The 18,386-nt window shown below is 50.5% G+C and overlaps 3 protein-coding genes across 7 annotated transcripts in view; 2 read left to right on the forward strand and 1 right to left on the reverse strand.

The window, feature by feature from the left end:
- Positions 1 to 14,975, forward strand: part of LOC135254087 (F-BAR domain only protein 1-like) — a 53,581-nt gene extending 38,606 nt beyond the window's left edge. Inside the window, exons 13-27 of the mRNA XM_064334039.1 lie at positions 1,283 to 1,470; positions 2,252 to 2,276; positions 3,048 to 3,110; positions 4,835 to 4,886; positions 5,134 to 5,213; positions 5,404 to 6,225; positions 7,235 to 7,341; positions 9,080 to 9,209; positions 9,979 to 10,090; positions 10,751 to 10,906; positions 11,010 to 11,142; positions 11,456 to 11,533; positions 12,319 to 12,439; positions 13,579 to 13,734; positions 14,120 to 14,975. Coding sequence (XP_064190109.1) covers positions 1,283 to 1,470; positions 2,252 to 2,276; positions 3,048 to 3,110; positions 4,835 to 4,886; positions 5,134 to 5,213; positions 5,404 to 6,225; positions 7,235 to 7,341; positions 9,080 to 9,209; positions 9,979 to 10,090; positions 10,751 to 10,906; positions 11,010 to 11,142; positions 11,456 to 11,533; positions 12,319 to 12,439; positions 13,579 to 13,734; positions 14,120 to 14,148 — 2,252 coding nt within the window. The 3' untranslated portion in view covers positions 14,149 to 14,975. The remainder of the gene's footprint in view (positions 1 to 1,282; positions 1,471 to 2,251; positions 2,277 to 3,047; positions 3,111 to 4,834; positions 4,887 to 5,133; positions 5,214 to 5,403; positions 6,226 to 7,234; positions 7,342 to 9,079; positions 9,210 to 9,978; positions 10,091 to 10,750; positions 10,907 to 11,009; positions 11,143 to 11,455; positions 11,534 to 12,318; positions 12,440 to 13,578; positions 13,735 to 14,119) is intronic.
- rbbp8 (retinoblastoma binding protein 8) overlaps positions 7,025 to 18,386 on the forward strand; it is a 111,874-nt gene continuing 100,512 nt past the window's right edge. For both annotated transcript variants that reach the window (XM_064330460.1, XM_064330457.1), the window contains exon 1: positions 7,025 to 7,036. The gene's annotated coding sequence lies outside the window, so the exon portion shown is untranslated. The remainder of the gene's footprint in view (positions 7,037 to 18,386) is intronic.
- rfx2 (regulatory factor X, 2 (influences HLA class II expression)) overlaps positions 16,361 to 18,386 on the reverse strand; it is a 47,234-nt gene continuing 45,208 nt past the window's right edge. For all 4 annotated transcript variants that reach the window (XM_064330445.1, XM_064330443.1, XM_064330444.1 and 1 more), the window contains one exon: positions 16,361 to 17,629. In XM_064330445.1, the coding sequence (XP_064186515.1) occupies positions 17,520 to 17,629 (110 nt within the window). In that variant the 3' untranslated portion in view covers positions 16,361 to 17,519. The remainder of the gene's footprint in view (positions 17,630 to 18,386) is intronic.

Below are 18,386 nucleotides of genomic sequence, written 5' to 3' on the forward strand. Positions count from 1 at the left end.
AAGAACAGCAAGTGTTTCAACCCCGGTTTAAATGAGTTCATCAGTGACGTTTGGTTCTTTCTGTTTGTCTCGGCTTCTAATTACCCTCTCACATGATGATAGGGCTCTCGTGTTTGGCCTGTGAAAACCTTTTTGGATCCGAAAGTAACCTCTGAAATCACACTTTTATATATGTCCTAACAGAAACTAGCGATGATCTAATGTGCTTTGCGTCGCAGTTTGAATACAGCAGCGTGGAAGGAACTGTGGAACCCAAGATTTTCGTCCCAGCAGCCATATTTTTGTAGTGATTATTAAAAAGTGAAGCGTACCCCATCATTGTGAGGGGTCTGCTTTCCCTTGTTTTACACCGGAGGTCTCCAGTCCTGCAGGGCCAGGGTTCTACAGTTTCCTTTCAGTCAGCAGCCGGCTTGACCATTCACACACTGCCTTACATCCTCTGAGATTATTACACTGATGTGAACTGACTGCTGATTGGCCAGGAGACGTTTCTGCCTCTCTGCTTTCACCTGTCTCATCAAGGAGGGAGGATGTGAGTTTGGAGTTTTTGGAACACAGCCCAGGAGAGTGGTCTCTTTCAGCCAATCACTGGCCAATCTCGATCTCCATGTCTGCACCTCTGTAGGGTCAGCATACTGTACTTACTCCCCCCTAGTGACAGAATTATGGGATGATAATTGCTCAGTGGACGTATTATGAGGGTGTCTACTGTGTGTACACATGGCTACAATGCCAATTATAATCCAGAATCCCCTACCTTGTACTCTTACACCAGGGGTCCTCAGTCTTATCCAGAAAGGGCCGGTGTGGGTGCAGTCTTTCATTCCTACCACTCAGTTACACACCTGATTCCACTAATCAAGGTCCTTAGCAAAGGCGCTAGTGTTTGATTAGTAGAATCAGGTGTGTAACTGCTTGGTTGGAATGAAAGCCTGCACCCACACCGGCCCTTTCTGGATAAGATTGAGGACTCCTGTCTTACACTATGTAACAGTTTGTGGGAAAATTTGTCGATGTTCAGATCCACAAATTCGTCTTTTTTTATGGGGAGATTGCCCATTCTATGTCAGGCTGTGTACAAGTCTATTTTCCCATCACATGGAAAATGTCCGTCCCACACGCACCATTTTTAAAAAAAGAAATCTGAACCCCAGAAGGAAGCATTGAATAACCCTGATGTGTACGGGTTCTGTAAGGGGTCTGTGCGGGTTCTGTAAGGGTTCTGTGTGGGTTCTCTAAGGGTTCCTTAAGGGTTCTGGTCCTTGACTGAGTGCCTCGGTACGCTGCGCTCAGGAGAAGGAGAAAGACGGCAACTTCTACTCCAGCGACTCGGACTTCGACGACGACGAGCCCAAGAAGTTCCGCATCCAGATCCGGCCCGTGGGCAGCGGCGGCCGCGGGAGCTCGGTCGCCAGCGAAATGGAGCTGCGCGCCACCGTGGGGACGCTCACCCTGCCCCCCAACCGAGGGGTAGGAGGCGGGGCCGGGGGCGGGGCTGGGGGCGGGGCTAGAGCGTGGCTAGGGGCTAGGGCTGCAGACAAATTTTGCTATGATGTGATTCAAAACGATCCAATATTGGAAGAAATGATCAAAATATATGGTCCAGCTAATACAGTCTTTTTACAGTGTGCACGCACTGTACAACCAAAATGAGGCTGAGAGTGTGAAAACACACCGATGTCAGGTTTAACAGAAGGAAAAATGGCACTAGCGCAAGCGATGGTGAGGTCGAGTCGGAATCATAAACAGTGATGTTGGCAGAGTTGCTAGAAGCCAAACCGCTGTGAGATTATGGACATTTACATAAATATTTTGCTATGATTCATCACAGTACGGATCTGTTTTTTGCATGTTGGATCGTTGCCCTTTGAATCGATACACTCCCAGTGTTTCGCTTCTCAGTTTACTGACCTGCGCTGAGAAATGTCGCAGGCGTATACAGGGGAAACTCCCGAGTTTGGTTCCCAGTTACTGCCGTTGCTTTTATTTCCAAAAACACATTGTCCTGGTTGGATAAGCATGCAAAGGGAGCTGCGGTCCTGAGCCCGCTGCGTTCGTTTAATTAGTCACAGATTAGCCGTGAGGGGCGCAGCCGAAAACACAGTGTGTCCCGTTTGTTTATGAAAAGCGAGGACTCGCTCTCTTGGAGCTTCGCCGATGTGTTTGAAGAGGCATTTTACAGGCCTCGTTAAAGGCAGGAAGTCTGCCGGCAAAATTTGATATTCTGTCTTCTCCTTCTCTTTCCCAACAGGTCTCAGCCAAGAGACAGCTCTCCCGTAAGTAGGGCCTTTAATCTGTTGTGCTTTGTTTGCCATAAATTGGTAGCGCCTCTGGTGTACAGACTACCCTGTGTTAGTGTGGGGAAGTGGAGGGGTTACTATGGCTGTCAGTGGCAGGTGTCCCATATTCCCTTTAGCCTTTCACGGTGGGAGTGCTGATCTAGGATCAGTTTGCCCTGTTAGCTCATAATGTATTTGGGTGAGGATACGGACAGGAGAAGCCTGATCTTAGATCAGCTCTCTGAGACGCTTTAGGAATGAGGCTTGTCCTCGTGTGCCCTGTCCTCCCATACCCTCTCTCTGCCTGTACCCAGTCTGGAGTGAGTCTAGGCTAGCTCACCTCCTAGTGTGAGGGTTGGTGGAGGGTGGGGCTCAGATGAATAAGAGTGCGTGGTGCTGAATTTTCCTCTGATCTCCTCTCCTCTCTCTCCACCTCTTCTTTTCTCTACTCCTCTCCTCTCTCTCCACTCCTTTCCTCTCATCCTCTCACCTCTCTCTTTTCTCCTCTCTCTTCTCTCCTTTTTTTCTTCTCTTCTCTCTCCACTCCTTTCCTCTCCTCCTCTCTCCTCTGTTCTTTCTTCTCCTCTCCTCATCTTTCTCTCCTCTCCTCATCCTTTCATCTTCTCTCCTCTCCCCTCCTCTCTTTCTCCTCCTCTCCTCTCTTATCCTCTCTCTCACTCCCTTCCTCCCCTCCCCTCCCCTCTCCTCTCTTATCCTCTCTCTCACTCCCCTCCTCTCCTCTCCTCTCCTCTCATGCTCACGTCTCAGGGAACTCCAGCTGCACGACCGGACCGCGCTCGGAAGGGGAGGGAGACAGCGCCCCCCGCAGGGGTGAGTGAACACGCCGGGGGCGCAGGGCGCGGCGGGCGGCGTCGGGACGCTTAGCGTCGGCGTTCAGCGTCCGCCCTCTTCACAGCTCCGAGCCGCACGGCGGTGTGTTGAGTGGCTGACCTGTTACTTCCTGCTGTGCGATGGCTCATTAACGCGGGCCCTCTAAGAACACCGCACCTCTTCTTCGAGTGAAGAGCGCAAGCAGGGCCTTCCGGAAGCTCACAGCTCCAGTCCTCTCCCTCTCCAGCGCCGGCACGCGCTGCTTCTTAACCCTTTCAGGAGCAGGTTTCCCTGGAATGTTTTTACAAAATTCCGTGTTCTAGAACTCCACTACTTTCAGTTGCCAGTAGTGATTGTGACATCAGCATTAGAATGTTCAGTTACAGTAAGAACATTGTCACTGCATATTCGTGATCTCACACCTCTCAGGGTTCATTTCCGGGTTTGATGGCTGCTGGGATTGAGGAGCCTGTTTTTACTAGAACAGTGTAGCTGCCCAGAGGTCATTTTATCACATTCTTCATGCAACCCTCTGCTAATGCATCTGAGTAAGGGTTTAAAAAAAAACCCATTTGACCTAATCGGCTAACCAATGAGAAGATCGACATAGGGAATTGAGTCTGTCTCCCATTATGCTGGTGCTAAGCATTGGGGAGTGGGAGAGAGGGCAAGTTGGCGTAGCAGAGTTTTAGATACGCCACACCCTCCGGGACGTGGGACAAGAGGGGTGGTGAAAGGACTCGGGTCACGAGGCTAAAAAAAAAAATCCCGTGGTATTTTTGGGTTTTCCCCGCGTCCCAGTTTCATCACCCTGTGCTCATCTGCTGAGCACTCTGAAGGGGACTTTTTTTTTTTTGTTTTGTTTCCCCCCCCCCCCCCCCACTAACAAAATCTCTGGCCTGCTGTGATGTCTTGCTGCTCCTGAAGCATAAAATGCTGGCCTGGCACTCCTGGGCCATTGATTTTGGCTCCTGCCGAATTCCCTGCGCAGACGCTGCCGTGAGTTTGACAGTGTAAACGCTGTCCCGAGAATAAACGCCGCCCTCTCTCATACAGATCGTGGCAGCTCTAAAATTGCCCGGTTTCGAATGAATCTAAATTCAAATCACACTTTGAGGGTTTTTTTTTTTTCTGAAGTAATGGAGTCGTTTGTTCTTTGAGCGTACGTGCGAGCGTGTGCGTGCGTGCGGGGCTGGAGCGAACATGGTTCACCTAGAACAAGCAGGAAATTGTGTTCTGTACAAAAAAAAATAAAACATTGGCCAGAGCTTCCCGTGCGGTTATTGTTGGGGGTGCATTGTGTTGTGATTGGCCGCGACCTTTTCCCAGTCCTTCTGGGCCAATCGGAACAGAATGTCCTGAGACTGCGCGGGTTAAAGTGTGCCCCTTACTGGTGGGCTGAAAGAGCCATTTTAACACACCTGCAGCTTGTCGGTCAGCACCTGAAAGACGAGTTTAAACTATGACAGAGAACTGTCCGCTGAAACATTCTTCTGCAAGCTGAGCCGATGACATGTCCTCCGTATTTCAGGGATGTGTGTTTTTCCTGATCAATTTCCTGATTTTTTAAATCGTAAATGACAACCAGAGGCAGAAGATGCAGTATGGTATAAACACACATATGAGGAGTCTGTGCAGTCTTACAGCTGTGATTGATGATTACTGAAGCGCTGGTCTGCTCAGCTGAGTGGTTGGGCTCGTTTGAATGTGTGTCTCTGCTGCAGAGAGCGAGCGGGACAGGCGGGCGAGATCGACCGCCAGCTCTGACCGTACCAGGTAAAAAAATGACTCTATTTGATTTGGTCAAGGTTGGGGATGGGGGGTGCGGGGTTCAGTTTGGTAATGAATTGAAAAATAGCCATAATGTACTGTGATGATTTTTCAGTCAGCGACTTACAACTGAATTTAATTTCATTTCTTGAATTTATTTAATTGGAACTCAAATGACGGCCCAGCTCTGGATTCTGTGAGAATTGCTGCACTATATTTGGCCTTTATGTGGACTGTATTCTCTCCCTTGCAGGTTGAGCTCCACAGTGTCGGGTTCTGAGGCGCTGTTTGGGCCCCCCCTGGAGTCGGCCTGTAAGTCCAGCAGTCTGGCCGGTAGGGAGCAGCTTGAGAGGGTTTTGGGGAAGGAACTCGTTCTGCTGTCCTAAAAATGTCATAAATCTGGCAGCTTTGATTTATGAGCCCAGAAAACTGGGTCTCAGAATTCGGTCTCGGTGCAACAGAAGGGAAAGTGAGGGGGAAAGAACAGAACGATCCTGTTTCTCTGTCCCCGCCCCGTCCCCAGATCCCGCCTTCTCCTCTGACTCCTCCTCCCCTGAGAATGTGGAGGACTCGGGTCTGGACTCGCCTTCCCATCAGACCCTGGGGCCCTCTCCGGAGCCGGCCAGCTGGGCGGCCTGGCCCTCGGCACCGCAGAGCAGGGGCCCGGCTGTCCCGGGGAGGCCCCCGGACCCCTTCCTCTCAGCCTTCCCTGACCCCCCCGCGCAGAGCGAGCCCGCCTGCCCTTGGGCCCCGTCCCCCGGCGCTCCGGACCCCGCGTTCGGCGCGCCCGCGTTCGGCCGGTCCCTGGCCCCCCCGCAGCCGGACCCCACGGTGTGGACCTGCCGGCACATCCCGCCGCAGGACGCCTTCCTGGCCGCCTTCGTGGAGGCTCCGCCCTCGCCTCCGTCCTGGGGCCCTCCCCCGCCCTGCAGGTCCCGGGGCGGCAAGGGGCCGGAGGCGCAGAGAGACCCGCGCCCTTCCTCCTCCTCGTCCTCCTCCTGCTCGTCCGGCGCTCGTGCTGACCGGGACCCCGCCCCCCCGGTTCTGGACTCCCCGGAGGACCCCTTCTCCATCACCATCATTGGCAGCCCCACGCACCAGGCCGCCCAATGCGGCGGCGGCGGCAGGACCCTCCCCCCCTCCGGCTCCGCCCCCCAGCCCAAAAGGGAGCGGGCGTACCGGGGGTCCGTGGGGAACCCCTTCAGCGAGGGCGGGGCAGCTGGGGGGCGGGACGGGGAGAGGAAGGAGAGAGTCCCAGAGGAGGAGCCTGTCAGAAACGGCCTGCCGCTCACACGAAGCTCTGAGCTGCAGAACCATCTGAACACAGAGCCCTGCGCCGGCACAGGTACCCAGCACAGAGCTCTGACGCGCTGCTACATACATACATACATACATATCAACATACATATACATACATACTTACATACACACATATATACATACATACGTTTACATATATATATATAAATACATACATACATACATACACACATACATACATACATACATACATACATACATACACACATACATACATACATACATACACATACACACATACATACACATACATACATACATACATACACATACACACATACATACATACATACATATATAATACATATATACATACATACATACATATATACATACACACATACATATATACATACACACATACATATATACATACATACATACATACATACATACATACATATATACATACATATATATACATACATACATACATACACATACATACATACATATACATATACACACACACACACACATACATATATATATATATATATACATATACATACATACATACATATATAATACATATATACATACACACATACATACATACATACACACATACATACATACATATATACACACATACATACATACATACGTGTGTGCATATATACAGTACATACATACATACGTATACATACATATATACATACATACGTGTGTACATATATACATACATATACATACATATATACGTATGTACTTGTGTGCATATATACAGTACATACATATATACATGCATGTGTACTTACGTACATACATGTGTTCATGCATACATGTGTACATACAGTGTACAGTAACACTTTACTTGAACCCTGCAACATAAGGCTGACATAACACTGTGATACACATTACATAACAACTGACACAAGATGTCAGTTTATATCAGACAACATAAAACTCACCAGTACTGATTGTGACATCAGCATTAGAATGTTCAGTCAAGAACATTCTGATCACATGTGTGTGATGTCACACCTTAAAGGGGTAGTGTAATTGAGCGCTGTTCTGATCCCTGGTTGCAGTGACCCCCCCTCCCTCGCAGCACGGGAGCACAGAGCTCCTGGGGCCGGCCCCCGCCCGACCTGCCCGAGCTACCAGGACCCCGGGGCCCCTGAGTGGCCCTGAAAGGGTAAGGCCCCTCAGACACACTGCGCACACACCCTCTCTCTCACAGACACACTGTCCACACACCCTCTCTCTCACAGACACACTGCCCATACACCCTCTCTCTCACAGACACACTGCACACACACCCTCTCTCTCACAGACACACTGTCCACACACAACACACCCTCTCTCTCACACACAAACACACACACACACAAGTACCCCTGTTACAATACATTACATGCACACCCTCTCTCTCTCTCTCTCTCTCTCTCTCTCACAGACACACAGACTTATTCCAATACATTACATGCACACCCTCTCTTACACACACACACACATCTCTGTTAACATAAACATAGAGTGTTTCTCTGTAAGAACACCAGAGAAAGGAGCTCATTCATCTGAGTACTGCTTGGGTTCTGTCAGCATTTTTAAATGCATTCAGTGTGTGTGCACTATCTGTGTTTGTTTGGGGAAATGTGTCATTCAGCTAGATGGCAATTTGGCTGGATTAGTCCAGATAATGACAGCTTAGGAGGAGGTGTGTGAGCCTGTAAACCACATTGGGCAAAGCCAGCACATATTTTCATTTTCGATGCGTGTTCCTGACGCGTTCCTCCCGACGTCGCGTCAGGTGTGTGTTCCGACCCGCGTCAGGTGTGTGTTCCGAGCCGCGTCAGGTGTGTGTTCTGACCCGCGTCAGGTGTGTGTTCTGACCCGCGTCAGGTGTGTGTTTTGACCCGCATCAGGTGTGTGTTTCGAGCCGCGTCAGGTGTGTGTTCTGACCCGCGTCAGGTGTGTGTTTTGACCCGCGTCAGGTGTGTGTTCCGAGTCGCGTCAGGTGTGTGTTCCGAGCCGCGTCAGGTGTGTGTTCCGAGCCGCGTCAGGTGTGTGTTCCGACCCGCGTCAGGTGTGTGTTTTGAGCCACGGGTTCGAGGGAAGCATATTCCATTTAACCCCCCGGGGCAGGCCCACAGACTGCCCTCTCGCCCCCTGAGTGACATCAGTGCTGTGACATCACGCGCCGTCCTGAAAAGATCCTCCAGCTGTACCACAGCTGCGGTGCAGCCTTAAGAGCAGAGGCCGGTAGCGCCGCTCCTCTCTCTCTCTCTCTCTCCTGTAATAACAGCAGCGGAGAGCCCAGAAGCTCAGCGCTCTGCTTCCGTTAGATCAGAAGGACTTCTGCGTGTAGTACGCCGTGGATGTCAAACAGCTCGTCGAACGTTGCGTGAAATCCTCTCTGAGTTTATTTCAAGGCCCCCGTACCGCCGGGCTGCTTTTTTCAGTGAAACGCTACTCTGGTACTCTGGAGCCTTCGCTGCTTGTGTGTTTTTTTTTTTCATGGTCCGCAGGTGAGTTATGTAGAAAGGCAGTGTGGAACACACTGGGTGGGAATGTAGTGTAACTGTTAGGGAACTGGCCTTGAGAGGTTGCTGGTTTGATTCCCAGCTGTGGCACCGCCATTATATTCTTCAGCTGAGAGCTTAAGCTGAAGTGCTTTGGTACATACCGTGCTATGTTACTGGAATGTGCGTATGAAGAAAATAGTCATTTTAATGAAGATATATGCTTTGATCATAAATGTTTTCTATGTGGTGTCATGGATTATCCTGTGTTAGGATGTGAATAATGTGTCTGTATTCAGTGGTGTGTTGGGTAGCACTGCTGTGTTAGGGTGTGAATAGTGTGGAGGTGTTCAGTGGTGTGTCGGTGAAAATGGCCTCTCGTTTGTAATTGTGTGTCCTCCTGTGTTTTAGTCCCGGTCTGTGTGCTCCTCTCCGCTCCCCGACCCCAGTCCTGGTTTTACCACCTCCTCGTCCTCCTCCAGTCCCAGCGAGTGGGCGGGGCAGACCACGTCTACCCCACGCCTCTCCAGCCCCGCCCGGGGTGGGTATCTCCTGACACACACGCCCCCACACATGCCTTCACTCAGTCGATGTGTTTATATCAGAGGTGCCCAATCGTGGAGGGCCGAGAGTATGCGGGTTTCCATTCCAGCCAATCACCACACCTGCTGATTTCACTACTTAACACACCTTCAACTAGAGAGGAGGGATGTAATTGGTGAAATCAGCAGGTGTAGTGATTGGTAGGAATGAGAGCCTCTATACCCTGAGACCTCCGTGGCACGCGACTGGGCAGCACCAATTTATATTAAGAGTTGCATTAATTACGTTTGATTAAATTACAAGCACTTATCCGGAGTGGCTTACGAAAGTGGAGAGAGCGTGGGCGTTAAGTCTCAGGAGTGCGAAAGTGTAATATCTCCAAGAAGGCACAGAAGGGCCTTTCGTAATCAAGTGTAACATTAGCCAAACAAGCCAGCAATTAATACCGCAGTACACAAGTACCGCCGCGCAGCTAGCTTAGCTTCACATGGCCGCACCTATGACTTCACTCTCACATTCTCTGCAAAGGAAGGAAATCTGATGGCCTAAAGGAGTATATGGAGGTCAAGAAATCTCAGAGCGTAGATGGGAAGGGAGTGGTAAGATAAGGAAGGTGTTTAAATGTGGGCTATCGGTGATGTGGCGTACAGGGTGGTGGAACCACGCTTTTTGAGCTCTGGTGTGTTGGGTGAGTGTGTATGTGTATTCAGAATGAAAGCAGGGTGTTTTGGGACACTGGCTCAGCCACGCCTCTCTTCCTCCGGCAGGCCTGTCCCGCGGACCCAGCCCCCTGTCCCTCAGCGCCCAGGAGGCCTGGCCTGTGGCCGCTGCCCTCACAGAGTACATCAACGCGTACTTCAAGGGCGGGGAGCAGAACCGGTCAGCACCGCCGTTAGCGTTCGCCGAGCTGTGCTATTAGCATTCAGAAAGCAGCACTGTTAGCATTCGCAGAGCACTGATATTAGCATTCACAAAGCAACTCTGTTAGCATTCACAGAGCACTGATATTAGCATTCACCAAGCTGTGCTATTAGCATTTACTGAGCTCTGCTATTAGCATTCACCAAGCTCTGCTATTAGCATTCAGAGAGCAGCGCTGTTAGCATTCACAGAGCACTGATATTAGCATTCACCAAGCTGTGCTATTAGTGCTCACCAAGCTCTGCTAATAACATTCACCGAGCACCGCTGTTAGCATTCACCTCAGCTGCTAGTCCACCAGTCAGCACAGAGCACACACTCACACAGGACTGTGATTGGCTCTCTCCTCAGCTGTCTGATGCACCAATCAGCACAGACCACACACTCACACAGGACTGTGATTGGCTCTCTCCTCAGCTGTCTGATGCACCAATCAGCACAGACCACACCCTCACGCAGAACTGTGATTGGCTTTGTCCTCAGCTGTCTGTTGCACCAATCAGCACAGAGCACACTGTCACACAGAACTGTGATTGGCTCTCTCCTCAGCTGTCTGATGCACCAATCAGCACAGAGCACACACTCACGCAGAACTGTGATTGGCTCTCTCTCCCCCAGCTGTCTGGTGAAGATCACAGGCGATCTCACCATGTCCTTCCCCGCCGGAATCGCCCGCATCTTCGCCGCCAACCCCAGCACCCCCGTCCTCAGCTTCCGGTTGGTCAACACGGCTCGGGTGGACCAGTTTCTGCCCAATCAGAAGCTGCTGTTCAGGTAGGCGGCCCGCGCGCTTGTAAATGGCTGGCAGGCCCGAGGGCCTCTTGGCTGTGTCCGGGGCTCTTAAGCGGTGAGTAACTGCGTGCGTGGCTGTCGGCAGTGACCCGTCGCAGAGCGACCCGGGGAGCAGAGATTACTGGTTCAACATGCAGGCCCTCACCGCGCTGCTCCAGAGAGAGGCCCAGCTCAACCCCCAGGCCTCCTACTACAACGTGACCGTACTCAAGTACCAGGTGAGTTCTGCCAGCCTCGCGTGACCCCCCCTCTCTTTAACATGCCGTTTGTGTTCGCCATTTTAAAAACGCTGCTGACATCATTACTGTTTTTTATCTTTTGTATTTGTATGAATTTTACTGGCTTATTAGTTAAGTCTCTTCTTTCTGTTCTGCATCCCCTCTTACTGCCCACATTTCTCCTAACTCACCTCCTTCTCTCTTTATCCTTGCTCTCTCTTCCCTTTCTCTCTCTCCCCTCCCTCCCTCCCTCCCCCTCTCCCTCTCTCTCTCTCTCTCTCTCTCTCCCTCCCTCCCTCTCCCTCTCTCTCAGGTGTCAGCGCAGGACTCTGACTTGCTTCCTTCCTGTTGTCGTAGTGTCTGCCGCACCGGCTGTGACCGCCCTCTCCCTGTACTACTCTCTTCTGCTTCTCCCCCCTGTGGCCCCCCCTGCCCGAGCTCCGTCCGTCCCTGCTCCTCCTCCCCCCCTCCTCCACCCCCCCATGCCGCCTCCCCCTCGTCTCCCTGTAGCCTCCCTCGCCAGGTGTGAGCGCTCGGTGCCAGGCCGTTGGCGGAGGTAGCTGTTAGTGAGGCTCCCATGGTAGTGCTGCTCCCAGTGCAAGGCCAGCTGGCGTAGGTCTGTTGTGAAACGCCCAATGGAGCGCGTCCTGGTGAGCACCGACCAGGAGGAGGCGCTTTTACGGTGCAGGCCAATGGGAGATGCTGTTAGTGAAGGCCAATGGGAGGTGCTGTTAGTGAAGGCCAATGGGAGGTGCTGTTAGTGAAGGCCAATGGGAGGTGCTGTTAGTGCAGGCCAATGGGAGGTGCTGTTATATATATTACTTTTATATTTGTTTTTGGTATTAAGCCTGTTCAAGCAGCTGACTTTGGTCAACTGTGGTTGTTGTAAATGCTATATAAATACTTTGACTTGACTGTTAGTGCAGGCCAATGAAAGATGCTGTCAGTGCAGGCCAGTGGGAGGTGCTGTTAGATTGTGTGGTCAGAGTTAGGTGCCATTGCTGTGTGCAGTGGCTTTGAGATAGAAGGACTCAAGAGTTTTGGGGGCGGAAACTTGTGTTTGCGGTTCTTGAACTTGCCTGTACAATTTTAGCTCTGTCGTATGCGCATACTTCCAAGTCCCTTTTAACATTCGCGAAAGGCCCAAGTATAATAATGTAACTTCACTGACTCTCTCTCTGTCTCCCACCCTCTCCCTCTCTCTCTCCCTCTCTCTGCAGGAATGCTGAGGAAAGACGGTTGCTGTGGAAACTGCCTAACCTCTCGCCCACCAGCAACAGCAAAGGTCAGTGCTCCAGTACCGTCCTGTCAGGCCTTCTGGAAGCCCGTCTGCGTCCTGTTCTGTCAGTTCTGTCAGAATGCCTACCCATCATGCCTTTCAGCTGAAAGGCAGGAAAACTCTCCTCCTTCAGCAGGCTGTGGCCCCGGGCGAGATTTCAGCGCCCTTCTCTCTCTGTACGCTCCACTTCCTCCAGCCGTGTCATTATCTTAACTAGCGGCATTAGCATGTGAAAGGCACAGGTTCGGCGTGGGCAGCGTGGGCAGGTGTGGGCCGGGGGGTTTTGGGATCTGATGCACGTGGAGGGGGCTGGGGGGGTGGCGGCGGTCGGGGGATGGGGGGGGGGGGGGGTTGTTGGTTTCAGGGTGATCGTGGGGTTTATGTACTTCAGGTTTAAGACAGTGGAAGGCCTCGTTAATTTTAAGAACCAGGGACAGATTAATTCGGCTGATGTCACCTCGCTTAATTACCCAAATAGCTTTGCTGCACTTTTGAAAGACGCTGTCATGGCAACCGGAGTCAGTGACATGTAGGTGATAGGCCTGTATTTTCAGCGCTGGTTTCTGACGGGTTTCATTGCCACCTCTGTCCTGTACGGACGTGGAAATGAACACTGGTGTTTGGGTGCAGGAACTTACCAGTCCCATAACCTGGAACTGCTGTGGATAAGACTGCCCAGCTGTGGGGGCGGGGCTATGCTAATGAACCAATGGACAGTTTCTTTTGAAGATTCACTAGCTCATGGGTGGTTACAGCTAGTGAGGAATCTCACAGAAAGTAAACTTCCCTTCTCAGACCCTCGGAGAGAGAGAGCGTCTGTTTGTCTGGTCTGTCAGTCAGTCCCTAATGTTGTCATGGCGCCATTTACAGAACTTCACAGCAGCTTTCAGGCCACAGTTGAAGAGTTGGTGTTTTGGAATGTTTTTTTTTTCCAGAATTCTTAAGTCAGTGTTCTAGAACTCCTTTGCTTTCAGTTACCAGCAGTGATTGTGACATCAGCATTGAATGGTCGTTAAGACATTCTACATCAGGATTTGTGACTACACCTAAAGGGCTAAGACGCTGTGACTCAGTGGTGTTCTACCTCTTTGGACTGAGAGGCGGTGTTGAACAGCAGACCAAACGCTGTTGAGACCCCTTCCCCCGGCCCCCCCCAGAACGCTGGCCGCTGCAGTGTCTGGAGGCCCCCCGGGGCCCGCCCCCCAGCCTGGCGGTGCAGTTTACGGGCTCGGGGGCGGCGCTGTCCGGCCTGGGCGTGGAGCTGGTGGGCGGCCGGTACCGCATGTCCCTGGTGAAGAAGAGGTTTGCCACAGGTACAATACTGCTGCCGTTACACACCATCATCATCATCATCACCACCATCAGCTTAACCCCCAAGTCAGCAGTAATCGCTCAGCACATGCAGAAAGGCCTTTCCGATGGTGACCGAGGGTTGTTCCTCATTCCGAACTGATACTAGCACAAGTACCGCATTATGAAGATGGCGTAATGGTGTGCTGTAGCGATGAGGGATCTGGGCCTGTAGCCTAAAACTTTGCATGTTTGATTGGCAGGTAGTGCATTGCTGTTGCAAAAAATGAGAAAGTTGTCTAAGTAAGAACATCTGCTAAACGCCCCTACTGTAATGAAGGCATAGAGACTGACGGACCTGTGTGTGTGTGTGCGTGCACGTGTGTGTGTGTGTGTGTTCCTCTGCAGGGAAGTACATGGCCGGCTGCTCGTTGTGAGGTGACCGGGACCCTCCGCCCTTTCTGGAATCTTCCGGAAACACTCTTATTGCACTTTCAGAATGGCGAAGGGAGGCGCCGTGACCCCCCTCCCCCACCCCCCCCGGCACGGAGAGAGCCCTCAAAGTCCCCGCCCGTGACTCGCCGATCTTAACCCATCTGTGTGTCGCTACAGACAGCCTTCTTTTGATTGGTTCATTGGGAGTCGGTGATTGACGGCACGCGGTAGCCCCGCCCACTGTGTGTTTAACGAAGCCTCCGGCTTCCCAGCATTCCCTCCAGGTCTCTGAAGGAGCGCTGGGGAACGCCATGGCGACGGGTCCGGCTCCACAGCAGGGGCGTGGTCAGCTTGGGACTGTTCCTCTCGATTCAGAGCTCGTGCACTATCCTGGGATCGGGGTCTGGTCACCTGACCCTTCAGAACATCGACCAATCAAATACAAAGACCTCCCGGCTGTGCGGTGTGCAGACAGAAAATCCAAACCCAGTTTGTTATTTGGGGAAGAGTGCAAGTTCTTTTCTTTGCGACATTGTTTGTTTTGTGCGGTATGCAATGTGAATAGTTTGTGCCTTGAGATTGAAGACTTTGGACGTCAGACTTCGGCTGAAGAAAGTGTGACTGAGACGTCAGCCCTGCCCCTCGTGCATATCTGGAGCGGTATTGCCATGAAAACTTGAATTTTATATTTAGGAGCCTACAGGGGTTGACTGTACATATTTCTGCGTTGGATTTGGAATCTGTGTGGAGTTTGTCATGATGTATATATGTACCAAGGAGCAGGCTCGAGCTAATTAATTGGTTCATTAAACTGCCTAATTTTCCTAAACGTGTAGAATCTGCCATTTTGTAATGACCATTATTAATAAGAAGGACATGCATACTGCAAAGTAGTATAACTTTTACACCCATTTATTGGACATTTTGGCCAGTACAAAATACAATATAAGTATGCAGTGTGTTACAGTCCCTGGCCTGCTTGTTGGCCTGGTAAAGTGTAGTCAAAAAACAGGTTTAAAAATACTTAGAGATAAAGGTTCAATATATTTGCAATGAGAACCAGAACTAGACCAATAAAAAAACAACCCCTCAGCCAAAAGACTAACCAGCATTACAAAAAAAAAAAAACATTAAGAAATTACATTGAAGAAAATGACGTTCCCCAATCACATAATGCAGCAAAAGTACTGTTTTTGTGACGGACAAGTCACACACTTAAATGACTTCTAAAAATCTAACCATTTTAACAAAGATTCCAATTATAGATAGAAACAGTTCTGGGGGGGAGGGGGGGGGTCGGGGGGAGTGAAAGTGGCATGTCGCCAGTAAGTGATGTTTTCAAAAATGACAAATTGCCTTCTTAAAAAGAAGAGAAAAGAAAGAAATTCTCACAAGAGGGAAAAGTCACTGAGTTCAGCATATTCTTCAGAGTACCAGCAATTAGATTTTTTAACGCGTTTCTGTTCATCGGGATCACGAGAGGCTAAGTGACGTCGCTGAGCTTGGGTGCAGTTCATCTACATCAAGGCAAGAAGTTCAACATACAGGGAAAAGACCAACAGTGATTCTGAAGGCCACAGATGAATAACATTTATTTTTTTCCTACAACAGTTCAAGAAACTAAATATATATGTATATGTTTTACAATTTGGCTTTATAAATCACTTTTTCTATGGTACAAAAAGTTAAAACTACTACACAGTTATGTATAATAAGCTTAGAACAACAGCTAGTAGAGCCTTTTCTGCCTCTTATTGTCTAAGTGTAGCTTTGCTCACAAAAGTGTTTGGTTTTTCAAGTCCCCATAGAACAGCTGCTAAAAAGAGAGAGAGAGATCAAGGCTCTGGCCAAAAATTGACCTGTTAGTTTGAACCAAAACGTTTAACATATTGCCAACAGTAGTTGAGATTCCGTCGTTTTTTTGGCCTAAGCTAAAGCCAACGCACATTCAGGCACGGGTAAATGTGAACAGGTTTTAAACGGTTAAAGAGTCGTGCGGGGGGGGGCGGGGATTAGGAGGGGCAAACCCACTCTCAGTTTTGCCTGAAAACGGACGAGCCGGTTGCATCCAGCTCAGGCTTGGTCACGGCGTCTCGGCGCTAACGTGCTAACGGGATTTAAAACAGTATTTTTTATTTACGTCTGCTGCAGTCCCCGCTCGTTCGCGCCACCGACCAAAGTGCTGACGAGTGGCGGGACGGCGCTGCGCCGGCGAATCGGCGCAGGCCGATCGGCCGCGGCACGCCTTCAGGTTCACCGTGGAAACAGTAACCGCGGCGGCGCCTTGTGAGAACAGCACAGCTCAGCCGCTGCGGGGGGGGCAGGGAGGGGGGTGAGGAGTGGGGTCGGGGGGCAACATGAAAGAGAAACAACGGCCAGCCTGTTTAACGAAGCGCCCCCCCCCATGACCGGTGGCACACACAAAAAGAAGAGAAGTTCAAGGGGTGGGTGGCATTTGAGGAATGAGGTAACGCACATCTCGCACCACAGAGAGGAGGCCTCCGGGGCCACGCTCACCACGGCAGGGGAAGTGAAAGCCTCTCTCCGGGCCGCTGTGAAATGCAGGACTCAGGACTTCAGAAAGAGGCGCCCGCCTGAACCAGCCCGTTAGCACGAGGGTGAGGAACAACACGGCCTGTGGTGGGGGGGGGCGGCGGGGGCCTCTGGCTACAGCCGGGGGGCGACAGAGAAGGACAGTTCACACCTACGTCTTCTACGGCTTAGAAAAAGGTGCTTTTTTGAAGGTTTAAGGTTCTGAAAATACATTCATCCTGTGGTAGCGAGGCTAGAGAGGCACAGCAGAGGTGGGAGATAGATTTCTGTTGTGGTGGTTAGAGCTTTTTTTTTTTTGTCGTTTTTTTTTCGTTTTTGTTTTTCCGTCTAAGGCACTGGAGTTAAGCGGCTGGCGCGGCTACGGAAACGGCTCTCGCACAAGGCCGAGCGTCGAGCCGGACGTCGAGCACTGCGCGAAAAGTTCATTCTTGGCTTCACAGTTTTTTTTTTTTTTTTTTTTTTTTTTTTTCAATTTTCGTTTTTTTTTTTCTTTTTTAAAGTTGCAGTACAGGAACACGAAGGAACGGGAAGAAAAAAAAAATCTTTTTAAAATTAGAACTATAATCTCCAGTAAAGTCAAAAATCTCACAGAAGCGTTTGCTTTTCTCTCGGACACAGGTCTTCCCTCCCGCCTTTGAGAAAAGCCGGGAACATCGGCGGCGTGGGTTGGGGGGGGGGCAGGGTGGGATTGGGGGTGGAGCGAACGCTGCTCGCTCTCCTCTTTCTCTCTATGTACACCGCCCACGCTGCAGCCCTCAGCCCGGGGGTCTGTGGGCGTGGTTTGGGGCGTGGCCCGGGCGTGGTTAGGGGCGTGGCACGCTCAGATCTCCTGCAGGGAGGTGGGCTCCCGCTTGACCGCCAGCTCGCTGGGGCCTCGGGACATGTCCCCGTCGCTGCCCAGGTCGCTCATGTCGTCAGAGAAGGACGAGTCTGCAAGAGCAAGAGAATCTTTAAAAAAAATAAACCAGAGAAGGACCAGTCTAAGAGAGCGTCAGCATCGTTTAAACATAAATACTCCAGAGAAGGACCAGTCTAAGAGAGCATCAGCATCATTTAAAATAATACACCAGAGAAGGACCTGTCTAAGAGAGCATCATTTAAAATAATACACCAGAGAAGGACCAGTCTAAGAGAGCATCAGCATCATTTAAACATAAATACACCAGAGAAGGACCAGTCTAAGAGAGCATCAGCATCATTTAAACATAAATACACCAGAGAAGGACCAGTCTAAGAGAGCATCAGCATCATTTAAACATAAATACACCAGAGAAGGACCAGTCTAAGAGAGCGTCAGCATCGTTTAAACATAAATAAACCAGAGAAGGACCAGTCTAAGAGAGCGTCAGCATCATTTAAAATAATAAACCAGAGAAGGACCAGTCTAAGAGAGCGTCAGCATCATTTAAAATAATAAACCAGAGAAGGACCAGTCTAAGAGAGCGTCAGCATCGTTTAAACATATATAAACCAGAGAAGGACCAGTCTGAGAGAGCGTCAGCATCGTTTAAAATAATAAACCAGAGAAGGACCAGTCTAAGAGAGCGTCAGCATCGTTTAAACATAAATACACCAGAGAAGGACCAGTCTAAGAGAGCGTCAGCATCGTTTAAACATAAATACACCAGAGAAGGACCAGTCTGAGAGAGCGTCAGCATCGTTTAAACATAAATAAATAATAAACTAG

The sequence above is a fragment of the Anguilla rostrata genome, chromosome 4 (genome assembly GCF_018555375.3).
Source record: "Anguilla rostrata isolate EN2019 chromosome 4, ASM1855537v3, whole genome shotgun sequence".
In the NCBI taxonomy this organism is placed as follows: domain Eukaryota; kingdom Metazoa; phylum Chordata; class Actinopteri; order Anguilliformes; family Anguillidae; genus Anguilla; species Anguilla rostrata.